This window comes from Panthera uncia (assembly GCF_023721935.1).
Source record: "Panthera uncia isolate 11264 chromosome A3 unlocalized genomic scaffold, Puncia_PCG_1.0 HiC_scaffold_11, whole genome shotgun sequence".
Classification (NCBI taxonomy): Eukaryota; Metazoa; Chordata; class Mammalia; order Carnivora; family Felidae; genus Panthera; species Panthera uncia.
The window spans coordinates 86,979,021-86,991,892 of NW_026057578.1; the positions used below are offsets into that span (position 1 = coordinate 86,979,021).

Consider the following 12,872-nt stretch of genomic DNA (forward strand, 5'->3'; position numbering starts at 1 on the left):
AAGGTAAACCGGCCTTACTTCCTTTCCCTCATGTTGCAGTTTTCTATTAGTATCCGTCACTTGATTCTGTGGAGAGAAGACAATTTAAACCCATAAAAAAACAAGCATTTAGACAATTGTTGGGTAAGATCAACATTTTTTTTTAAATTTTTTAATGTTTACTCATTTTTTGATAGACAGAGTATGAGTGGGGGAGGGGCAGAGAGAGAGGGAGACACAGAATCTGAAGCAGGCTCCAGGCTCTGAGCTGACAGCACAGAGCCCGACATGGGGCTCAAACTCACGGACCATGAGGTCATGACTTGAGCCGAAGTCGGACACTCAACCGACTGAGCCACCCAGGCACCCCAAGATCAACATTTTAAATGAAAAGACTAAAAACAGTTATTCAGATACTTTCAGGATCCCAACACGTTTTGGTTTGATGGCATTCTCTTGGGTCTAAATTCTATCAACTTTTCTACTCAATGTTTTCTACTACATGGTATTTTTAAAAATCAAAGAAAACAAATTTACTGGCTGACATGTTCAGCTTAGAATATTCCAAACTAAGACACTATAACAACCAAAGATCACACCTGAGTTTTGGAAAGAAAAGAGAGAAAACAGAAAATAGAAAAAATTACCCAGAGAACCTTAGCATCTCTACTATATGTACAAAGAACAAATTTTCCCATAGATATTCCTCACTTCACCAATGTATTCCTGGAAAACTTGGGTGTAAACTGAACTTTTAACTCAGGTCAAATTTTCCGTTTATTATCCTAATTTTATTTTTTTTATTCTTTTTTTTCTTTTAAGTTCATTTATTTTGAGAAAGAGAGAGAGCACAAGCAGGGGAGGGGCAGAGAGAGAGGGGGAGAGAGAAAATCTCAAGCAGGCTCTGTGCTGTCAGTGCAGAGCCCAACACAGGGCTCAGTCTCACAAACGATAAGCTCATGACCTGAGCCGAAATCACGAATTGAACGCTTAACCAACTGAGCCACCCAGATGCCCCTATTATCCTAATTTTAGAAAACATTTTATCTTAATTCTTTTTGAAAAATTTTTAACTGTGCTGTTATTTTTGACAGAGAGAGAGAGAGACAGAACACGACTGGGGGAGAGGCAGAAAGAGAGGGAGACACAGACTCTGAAGCAGGCTCTAGGCTCTGTGCTGTCAGCACAAAGCCTGACGTGGGGCTTGAACTCGTGAACTGCAAGACCATGGGCAGATCTGAAGTTGAACACTTAACCGACTGAGCCACCCAGAGGCCTCTTTTGGATCATTAATTCAAAATAGTTCCTAACACCTCCGTATTCCCATTTTTTTCAAAATTAAAAAATTTTGGCTCAGTCAGTTGAGCAGCCAATTCTTGATTTTGGCTCAGGTCATGATCTCATGGTCATGAGATCAAGCTCCATGCCCAGCATGGAGCCTGCTTGAGATTCTCTCTCTCCCTCTCCCTCTGCCCTTCTCTCTCTCTCTCTCTCTCTCTCTAAGCAACAACAACAACAAACATGAGCAATATTAACTTCTAAAGCTTTCTTTAATGGAGGCTTTCTACCCCCCTTCCACCAATAACGGCCACTCCTTACACTTTTAAGACATTCCCTTAGCTGAGTGTTTCCTATTATGTCCCTTAGAACACCAAGAAATGTTAATAGGCACTCTTCACATGCACCCAGAGGTGCACACAGTGCACAGATAGATACACACACACCTATACATACACACACACCAAATATCCCACTAAAATTCAGTGGGAAATTCCACTAAACAGGTTACTTTATTTAGGACTTCTTGAAACCTTTAATATTCTGCATGTACCATGAATGCCCAATAAGGGGGATATCATACAGAATGTTTTCCACATTTATTTAACATAACACCCTTTTACAGAGGATCATCTTAAGAAACTAGTTTTTCAGGAACACACATGTGAAAACTTTTCCCTACACTATATACTACACCTGGAGTATCATTTTCAGAGCAGATTACCACAAGCACCTCCTTTTTTCACAGACAAAATAAAACCCAACCTTCTCCAGAAAGTCTTTATGAAGTAACAGAAAAAGAAGAAACCCTCAAACTCCCTCTTTACTATTTAATAGTACCACGTGTGAAACACTTGGTTTTACTGGACTATTAGCTCAACATGAATTAAGAATTAAGAATGTAGCTGTCCCAAATGCAGAGCTAAGACAACACTAATAGAAGCATTGTCTAAATGCTTCTAAAATGCTTCTAAATGCTTCTAAATTGTCTAAATTACGGGGGTCAAGAAGCTATTTTTGCAAAGGGCTAGGTAGATAATCTCTGTTGTAACTATTCCTCTCAGCCACTATAGCAAAAATGCAGCCATAAACAAAACGTAGATGAATGGGCATTGCTACATTCCAATAAAACTTTATTTACAAAAATAGGAGACAAGCTGGATTTGGCCTGCAAGACACAGTTTGCTGATCCTTCGTCTGGAATCAGTAAGATGGTAAGACTCTAAGACCACATGATAAGAATTACATTAAGATGCCATGTTTTAGCAAGGCCACTGACAACTGAAACACGGTTAGATTGGGAGTATGTTTGGAGAAGAACTCAAAGCTACACACATGAAAAATAAAGGGTATTTTAGCCCAAAAATGGGTAAAATATTCATTGAGAGATACTATATACTATACCTGGACACTATACACTATACCTAAATAACAGCTATCCAACAAATATCTGAAAAGCTATCACAATAAAGGTGCTAAAGTATCTGAAGGGCGATCAGAAGAAAGATGCTGCCCTAAAAATAGTGCTTATTACTCAAACTAATAAATGGATGTTACTAGAACATAGGAAAAATATCAGCTTAATATAAGAAAAAGCTTTCAAGCTATGTGAATAAAAATGGGGTGGGATGCCTTGAATTGTACTGCTATCCCCCCCCTTCACAGTAGTTATTCAAGAGTAATTTGTTTTTTAATCCTAGATATCTCATGAAATTCCACCTTCCATGAATCTCCTAAATTCAAAATCATGGTCTCTATTTACCTTATAAAGACACAACTTCTAAAACTTTTTTTAACCTCAAACTCTTTCCAAGAACATTTTACACTGCAACCCGTACACAAGTTTAAGGAATACACGCAAACACGCACACACACACACACACACACACACACGCACGCACGCACACATGCATGCCTGAAGCAAAATTCCATGTAATACATGCTATTATTTTCTATTCTGTTCTGTTCTATTTCATTTCAATTTTTATTAACAATACTGATTATGGCACCCTAAACTGATCTCATGCAAATGATAGTTCTAAAACACATTCAGAGGTGGGGTGCCTGGGTGGCTCAGTCGGTTGGGTGTCCGACTTCAGCTCAGGGCATGATCTCATACTCCATGAGTTTCAGCCCCCACATCAGGCTCTCTGCTGACAGCTCAGAGCCTGGAGCCTGCTTCAGATTCTGTATCTCCTTCTCTCTCTGCCTCTCCCCCAACTCACACTCTGTCTCTCTCTCAAAAATAAAATAAAAGCATTAGAAAAAAAATTTTAAGCACATTCAGAGGAGCCTAACCAACGCTTCTAATAAAATAATTACTATTTCAATACTATTATAACATAAAAATGAAAGGAAACGGGGTGCCTGGGTGGCTCAGTCAGTTAGGCGTCCAACTCTTGATCTCAGGGTCTTGAGTTTGAGCCCTGCGTTGGGCTCCATGCTGGGCATGGAGTCTATTTAAAAAAAAAAAGAGAGAGAGAGAAGAAAGTATCCTGATGATCCAGGATGCTACTCCATGTAGAAAACATAAACAAAGAGAGAGATAATATATATACTATGAATCAAAAGAAATAGTGGGTATTCTAGAAAGTGTAGTTTCTCTTCATTGTTATGTTAAAATAATACTGACAATAGTTAACATTTAACCTTGTCCATTTTCTAAACATTTTTTCTAGAGTTCAAGAATCTCAAATTTTCATAGGTTCTTAAGCCAGGTTGAATGGATCCCTCCGAGAGCAAAACCTCCCGGGTGTGCCGCTAGACTTTAATAGCCTCAGGTTTCAGAGGAAATGAGTGGAGCCTGAAGCAGTCAAACACCCTGAGCTGGCAGTCATGCTTTCTCTCAGGGGCATCTTGAGTAATCTGAAGGAATTTGCAACCTGGAACAATTTGGAGGAAGAAAGAGGAAGGGAAGATGAGTACCAAGTGGCCAGTGACACCAGCAATTGGTGAACATTATGGGCAATATTCAGTGGTCCTGCCAAGGAAAGTATTCTGCCCCATAGCTACTTCAGTGACCAGAGGCAGAGCTTTATGCTGTCCCTCACAGACAAGGGGCCCGGAGAGCAGAGGAGAAGTTTGGAATATACACATACAAGAAACACAGAAAAGAACAGCCTGAGGTGAGAATGGAAAGTTGGGATGGCTGAGTGAGGACAAATAGCACACACGGCTCCTGGCAAGAGCCTCATATCTTTGTTTTTAGACATTGCAGATATTTCTGTTCATCTGAAGCCTCGATTGTCCATTTCAGTTTTCAAAACTTCATTGTAACTTTTTATTTTAAATGTAATCAAATTGGGGCGCCAAGGTGGCTCAGTTGGTTAAATGTCCAACTTCCTAAGGTCATGATCTCGTGGTTTGTGAGTTTGAGTCCCACATCAGGCTCTGAGCTGAAAGCATGGAGCCTACTTGGGATTCTCTGTCTCCCTTTGTCTCTGCCCCTCCCCAGTGCATTTTCGTTCTCTTTCTCTCAAAATAAATAAATAAACTTAAAAAAATTCTTTAAAAAAGACAAATATAGTCAAATTGTTCATACTTCTTAATTGCTTACTACATTAAGTAAACGTTTGTAATACCTTCTTATGTACGATATTTTTCTAAAATACACTGTAGTTTATTATTCTTTTAAATGAACGTACCAAGATTTATTTTACTAATCTTCTACTAAATGACTTTAAGGACATTTAATGACTTTAAGTTTTACACATTAGAGGGCAGGGCAGGGGAAAAATAATTAAGTTAAATTAAATTTAGGGGGTGTAGGTGGCTCAGTCGGTTAAGAGTCCAACTCCGGCTCAGGTCATGATCCTGTGATTCATGGATTCAAACACCGCGACAGGCTCTGTGCTGACAGCTCAGAGCCTGGAGCCTCCTTTGGATGCTGTGTCTCCCTCTTTATCTGCTCCCCAGCCCTCCCCTTTCACACTCTGTCTCCCTCTCTCAAAAATAAACATTAAAAACATTAAATTAAATTAAGTTTTACACATGAAAAAGAAATCATATGAACATCCTTATACATACACCTATAGCCTTAGAATAAGTCTTTAAAACTATGTGGAGTTTGGGGTTCCTGGGTAGCTCAGTCAGTTAAGTGTCTGACTCTTGATTTAGGCTCAGGTCATGATCTCACAGTTACTGAGTTCTAGCCCTGCATCAGGCTCTGTGCTGATGGTACAAGCCTGCTTGGGATATTCTCTCTCTCTCTTTCTCTCTCCCTCTCTGCCCCTCTCCCACTCACACTCTCTATCTTAAAAAAAACAAAAACAAAAACAAAACAAAACAAAAAAAAACAACTACGTGGAGTTTTAAGTATTCATAAATAAAATTGCTCTCCTTGAAGAGCGTAACAATCTATACTCCAACCAGGCATTCCCTGTTTGACTGGTATCATATCTCTACTCTTAAATAGCACTTTTTTTCATCTTTTCATTTAATTAGGTGACATTTTATTGTTTAAGTCAGCATTCCTTTAATTTTCTAAATTGTAGAGTTCCTTTATATTTCTTATATGAACCATATATTAATGTCTATTTCTCAGTTTATTAGACTGTTCATATTTTTCCTTTTAACTTATAAAGACTTTTTCTATGTTAAGGATATTAATCACTTAGCAAATGTATTTTTTTCTTTTTTTGGCAAATGTATTTTTAAATAGCTTTTATTTATTATTTATATTTTTAACTTATTTGTAGAAAAGATTCTTTCACTTTAATGTTGCCATTTCTATCAAATATTTTCTTTCTGGCTCTACGAATTTTGTTTAGAAATGTACTCCTCAGTCCCCAAATCACATAAATATTCATCTGTACTTTCTACTAGTTTCTTCATGGTTTTGTCTTTTGTATTTAACTGTTTTGTTCATCTGAAATTAATGTTGATATATTGAATGAAAAACAGATCAAACTTAATTTGAACTAAAATAGTTACGCATTAAGCACAGTAACAACAACAAAACAGAAGAGCTGTTACTTTTGGAGGGGAGAGTAAAGAGAGCAACTGAGAAGGATACAAAAGAGATTTAATTGTGTTGGAAATAATACACTTCTTAAGAAGGTTGGATAGCTGTTGTACAGCTCCATAAGCTCTTACTTGAAACCTTGGGACCCACTGTGTTTTGGACTCCAGAAATTTGGAGATTTTTATAAAGATAATATGGTACATATTGTACATTACATAAAACCTCTACCCAATGGGTAGTAGGACAAGATCCCACCATCAAACACATTAATAATCCTGCAGCAAAATACAAAATTTTACATTAAATGAAACATTTAAAAGTTTGACAGCTTCAAGCAGGTTAGGTTTTACAGTCAAATTAGCTGATAAATCACTGTAGCTTTAAATAGCCCATTTTTCCCCTCAATAAAGTTGCTTCTTTGCTTTTCTTACCAATGTATTGTTTTATAGGAATTTCACACTCACAATCAAGTTCATCTTTTTGGGATCTTAATCCAAATTCCAATAAGGGAAAGAGGAGGAGGAAGAGGAGAAGAAGAAGAAGAAAAAGAAGAAGGGAATGAGGGAAGGAAGGGGAGGGGAGAGGAAGAACAGGGGAGAAGAGAAAAAGGAGAGGGGAGGGGAAGAAAAGGAGAGGGAAAGGGAAGGGGAAGGGAAGGAAGGAAGGAAAGGAAGAAGGCAAGAGGAAAGAAGGAAGGAAAGAGAAGGGAGGAGTTGAGAGGGGAGGGGAGGGGAGGAAAGAAGAGAAAGAAAGAAAGAAAGAAAGAAAGAAAGAAAGAAAGAAAGAAAAAGAAAGAAAGAAAGAAAGAAAGAAAGAAAGAAAGAAAGAAAGAAAAGGGAGGAAGGAAAAGAAAGAAAGAAAAGAAAAAAGAAAAGAGAAAAAAAAAGAAAAAGAGAAAGAAAAGAGAGGAAGGAAGGAAGGAAGGAAGGAAGGAAGGAAGGAAGGAAGGAGGAAGGGAAATTAGAAACATAAGGACTGGAAAGAATGAAATAAAGCTGTTATTACTTACAGAGCATATGAGTGTTACACAGAAAATTCAAAAGAAATCCACACACAGATTATTAGAAATAATGGAAGAGTTTAGTGAAGTGGTTAGATTTAAGATCAATAAGCAAAATCATTTATCCAAGATAAGGGACCTGACCAATATGGCTGATCTCCTTCCTATATTTGAATCTGTCATATCAAGAATGAACTCCCACACTTTGGTAAAAGATACACCACAGCTACCACTGACTTTTTTTTCCCTGTGACCTTGGTTGCCATGCTGCAAAGACTTCTGCAGCCACGCTCTACAAGCCTCTCATCCTACAGTGATGCTTTTACCTAGCAAGGAAGTAGATGGATAACACGAAGAGTCAACTGGGTTTCTATTTGAAAGAAACAGTTACTGATTCTGTTGCTGGTTCTCACCCACATATGGTTATCCAAAATAAAGTTTAACTTTATTCTGTATTATTATTCTGTATTAACTGTATTCTTATTAGCTAAAATAGTCCCAATTATCTACATTTCAGTACAAATTCCTTTTCTTGGTATCTTGACTACAAACATGGACCCTGTAATGTACTCCCTACTCCTTTAGCGCTAATCAAAACCCCAGCACAGGACAGAAAGTTAGTCTCTCTTAGAGTCTCCTTACTTTGAGTTTCTGGGCTTCTCCTCTCACTTTCAACAGTTCAGTTATAGAGTCCACAAAGCCCTGGTAATGAAAGTTGCACATTTTCTCAATTTCTCGGTCATGATTACGGATGCGAGTTTCAAGCTTCTCCATGAATCGTCCATGTTCTTCACCATCATAGACAGACCTTTAAAAAAAAAAATTGTATGAAGATTACACCAGATTTACTTCTAAGAAACAGAAACAGAATTATAAACCCAGAAGCAAATTTATGTGGAAATTTCATACTGAAGGTACATTAACCACAGAGTAATCCAATTATATTAATATTGACCCAATTCTAGATGAGCAGTTTTTTAAGGAAAATAGAAATTCTGCTTCCTATTCATTGAAAAATATTTAAATGTGACAGTATTCATCACAGAATTATCATCATAAAGTGAAAGAACTGAATTGCAATTCCTTTGCACCTTTCTTTCTGAAACTTACCTAGAAAAACTCAATTTTGAGTAAAGCCAAATATTCAATTACTCCACGACTATACCCAAGAAGCTGATGCCGCCAGAGAAAAACACAGCTGAGCTGGGTACTCAGGTTAGCAATATAATCCCAAATCTAAACTGGGCACTCAATACATGCTGCCAGATAATACTCCTAAAACTATTCCCCCCTACCACCATCACCACCACAACATCACTTTGTATTCTCCAAAATAACTATGTTTAAGAAACTTACTTTCCCCTCTCTTCAAATGTCCACCCCCTCACTCTCAGCTGCTGACTTGACCACACACTTCACAGGAAAAAGAGAGAAATATTTCTCTTTTTCCCACTAAAATGAACGAACCTTCTTACCTCTTACTCTGTCCACTTTCCCGTGACAAAGGAAAAACTGTTTCCAGCTCTTATCTGTCAATCTTTGTTGATCAAGAACTTTATACCTTTAATTATTTCCTTTTATCCATCCCTTACACCATACATTTCCCCACTCTACTAAACCATTCTCATGGGTATATAAACAGGACCTTAAGAAACTGTCCTTACCTATACACTTCTCTCCATCTTTTATTTCTCTGCTCCCCTTCCAGTAAAACTCCTTTCCCCTTCCTCACCTCCCAATAGTCAGCATTCATCATGCTCCACTTAATAGCAGCATTTGCTGTAACGTGATACACTCACCCTTCTTGAAACAATCTTTTCTCTAGAATTCCATGATACCACAATAGTGTGGTTTTTTTATCCTTTCACTAACATGCCTTCTCAATCTCCTTTCTGGACTCCTCCTCTCTATTCTTTTTCTAAATATTCTAAAACAACTTATCTTTTCTACCTATGCTCTTTTACCAAGCAATGTCATCCCATGCCATGGCTTTAAAATACCCTGTACATAATAATGACTTCCTAATCCACACCTGTAATTCAGACCACTGCACTGAGCACTAGACTCAAATACCCGGCTACCATTTAACAATCACAACTGGACTTTTAAAAACCATCTCAAATTTAAAAATCATCCATCACCAAACTATCTCCACTCTCCAACCTGTTCCTCCCCCAAATCTTCCCACCATTCACCCACCTCACCACAACTAATAACACTCTCCAGTTACCCAAATCCAAAATCCAAACGCAGGAATTACTCCCAATCCACCTCTTTCTATCACGCACCCTATCCAATTGATCAAGAAGTCCTAACAATCCAACCTCCAAAACATCTTAATAGTGGACTGCATCCCATTATTTCCACTAAAACTCTAGTCCAAATCTATATCATTGGCACACTACTAATAGCCTCCCAAAAGTCTCCATCTCCCCATCTCCCCATCTGCCTGCTTGTATTCAGACACCCTCCACACAGCAGTTAAAATGATCTTTATAAAGCAGTAATTCATATGTTATCCTTCTGCTTTACCAAAGAAATAAAAATTTGGAAAATTCATTAAATTGTTTTGAACCTGTTAACACTAGTCTGGAAAATGTATGATCTTTACATTTTATTGATTTAACTTGAAAGTGGAAGTTAATTGTAGAAAAGAAAAAAGAAAATGGCTTCTCTTTACCAAAGGAATAAAAATCTTAAATCCTTACCACAACCTGTAAGATCCTACACAATCTAGACTCTGATTATCTCTCCAACCTCATTCCTCTCTAGTTCCCACCCCTAGCTTCCCTCCATCCCCTATGTTCTAGCTACAATGGCCTTTTTTGTTGTTTTTAAGGCTTTTCTTCCCTGAAGAATTTTGTTTTTGCTGTTCTCATGTTAGTAATGCTCATTCTCTGAATCTTCAAACAACTCTCTCATTCTCATCATCCATGGTTTGTTGTCTATCTCTCCCCCCAAACCCATCCCAATTAGATTATAAGCTCCAGGGCAAGAACTTTGTCTGCCATATTCACCACTGTACCTCTACAAACAGTGCCAAATAGGTGGTAGGCAATGAGTAAACATTCATTCATTGTTGACTAAATGAATGAGTAATACTATCTCTAAAACCTCTTCGACATCTGACATTTGTTTAACAAATACACATGTGTTCATTACCAACATTTTCACATTCTAGAATCATTTGTGGGTGCCAGATCATGACCCTCATCTTGCATACTCTCCTCAGCAGATCAGTTCCATTGCCCAAAACTCAGCAGTAACTACAGATAATACATATACAAGTTTGGCTTCCACTAAAAATTCTAAACACTTACTGCAGAAAACCCAGAACAATCTATATTCATTCTCCTTCTTTTGAAATAAAGAGGAGAGATCTTCAAATAAATTATAAACAATCCCCATGCTGACAATTAAGACACAATATAGAGGGGCACCTGGGTGGCTCAGTTGGCTGAGCGTCCAACTTTGGCTCAGTTCATGATCTCGCAGTCTGTGAGTTCGAGCCCCGTATCAGGCTCGATGCTGACAGCCTGTTTTGGATTCTGTGTCTCCCTCTCTCTCTGCCCCTCCCCCACTCACACTCTGTCTCTCTCTCCTTCAAAAATAAATAAACATTAAAAAAAAGACACAATATAGAATAACCACTTGCCTGAAGGAGCTATTTGAAATATGAACACAAGACATAATCTACCATTGACATTTCAACTAACTTCAAATAAACATAAATTTCTCCTTCCAAAGGGAAAGAAAAGAAAGGTTACCATGTGAAGATACTAATATTCCTTGCCACTCATAGAAAAGCAATAACCAGTAAAAATGTATCAGTCTAAATGACATGAGCAGAAAGTATTCAATATTAAACAACTCTTTGGTTTCAAATTCAGTTATAGCTTGACCTAGTAATACTGTTAAGTAGCACATCTACTTCCTTCTACTATGTACAATCTCTTCTTTTTTTCCTTTCCAGTATCTATATTAATATCACAAAAGACAACTCAAGGAGAAGAAAATCCCCAAATTAAGAAATTCATAACATGTCAATAATGCCTCCCTAGTTCCCTGAACTTCCTATAAAATAATATAAATCAAAGAAAGAAAGGTAGATTTTCGTTGTCTGACTGTGTAGCCTTGGTTTTAGCAATGCAACTAAGCAGCCAACTCAGTTAATTTCTCTGACCCTCAGCTTTCTCATTTAGGAAATAGAAGGCAATCAATTACAAATTCTCTGAAGTATCAGCCTACTTTCTACAATTAACTTCCACTTTCAAGTTAAGTCAATAAAATGTAAAGATCATACATTTTCCAGAATAGTGTTAACAGGTTCAAAACAATTCAATGAATTTTCTACATCCTTATCACTTAGCCCCTACCTATTTCTCCTATTTTACAGCCTTTATGATTCTACTATTCTCTTTAATTATAATAATGTTGAATAACATCAAAGGTTTACAGTGGATCCCTTGAGTATCTTGAGAGTTTAAAAAGTTAGAATAAACATAAAACCCACATATTTAAAACAGGGGTGTTGAACTATATTTAATAAACTTGTGTTCAATGGGTATGTTTCAAGAAATCCACATTTTCCAGATTTTATGTGTGTATAGGGAGAAGCACATATATGTAATTTGGGGGGAAACTGATCCATAGCTTCCATCTGGTTAACAAAGAGGTTAAAAATCACTGATTTAAAGGTTTTGCTTCAAATTGCCCAGCACAGGAAAAGGCAATTATAGATCACTACTTAACAGTTCAATTTCTACCAGCATTTCAAGTGTATCTGAGCCTTACTCAGTACTAACCAACATTATCTATCAGATATAAAATGTTAAAAGCAAAAATAAACAAGTCTTATATTCTAGAAAGATTATAGACCTACGAAAGTTAACCTAATATTTGCAGTCAACAGTGCACTTGAACAAAGAGTAGCTTCCCCACCCCCCCAACCCCAAATAAATGACTTAAACTAGAGAAAGACTGCCATCTAGTGATGACCCATTTCTAATATTCCTTGAAACTTTTGACTTGTGTCCAAGTAAGAGAGACTGCTTAAAAATCTAAAACCTGTATTCTATAATACCTCCTGGCCAATGACTTATAACTAGTTATTAAATGATACTTTATATAAAGCACTCTAATATTTAAATTTCCATTTCTAATATAAAGCAGGATTTACAGAAAAGCTATATGCTTTTAACGTATCGGTGCCACAGGTGTGCCACAGTTAAATAAGACTATGAAATAAACAAACTGCACCACTGCATTATTTGTCATAAGCCAAAGAATATTCTAGTACCTAGTAAAAGAGAAACAAGAAATGCTTAGGAATTGACAAGTTTTTATAGCCTAAATTTTGAGTCAACCACATAAATGCTGCCTTGTAGAGTCTAATTTCACCAAAAAAAGTACCCAATACACAAAAAACAACCACATAAACACATACACACAAACACACGTGCACACACACATAGGTTTTTGCAAAGAGTAACATGTTTTATCCTAGTGGCTATATCTAATGCATACTTTCAAACATCCCACCTAGATTTCATGGGCATTTTAAGAGACAGATTTTAACTGCTAAAATGGCACTTCAGGAATTCTATTCAACAAATACTTATCATTCCTCTGTAGCAAATCATTACAGGATTA

The 12,872-nt window shown here is 37.1% G+C and overlaps 1 protein-coding gene across 7 annotated transcripts in view; it reads right to left on the reverse strand.

Annotated features, from left to right (window-relative positions):
* Positions 1 to 12,872, reverse strand: part of EXOC6B (exocyst complex component 6B) — a 615,985-nt gene that overhangs the window by 517,620 nt on the left and 85,493 nt on the right. For 6 of the 7 annotated variants that reach the window (XR_007461984.1, XM_049650337.1, XM_049650336.1 and 3 more), the window contains exons 2-3: positions 7,863 to 8,028; positions 19 to 66 (exon numbers count right to left, since the gene is read on the reverse strand). Coding sequence is in view for 5 of the 7 variants with exons in the window: in XM_049650336.1 (XP_049506293.1) it covers positions 19 to 66; positions 7,863 to 8,028 (214 nt within the window). In the remaining 2 variants the exon portion in view is untranslated. Of the gene's footprint in view, positions 1 to 18; positions 67 to 7,862; positions 8,029 to 12,872 lie in introns of those variants that run through there. The other variant, XM_049650340.1, reaches the window with a different exon arrangement.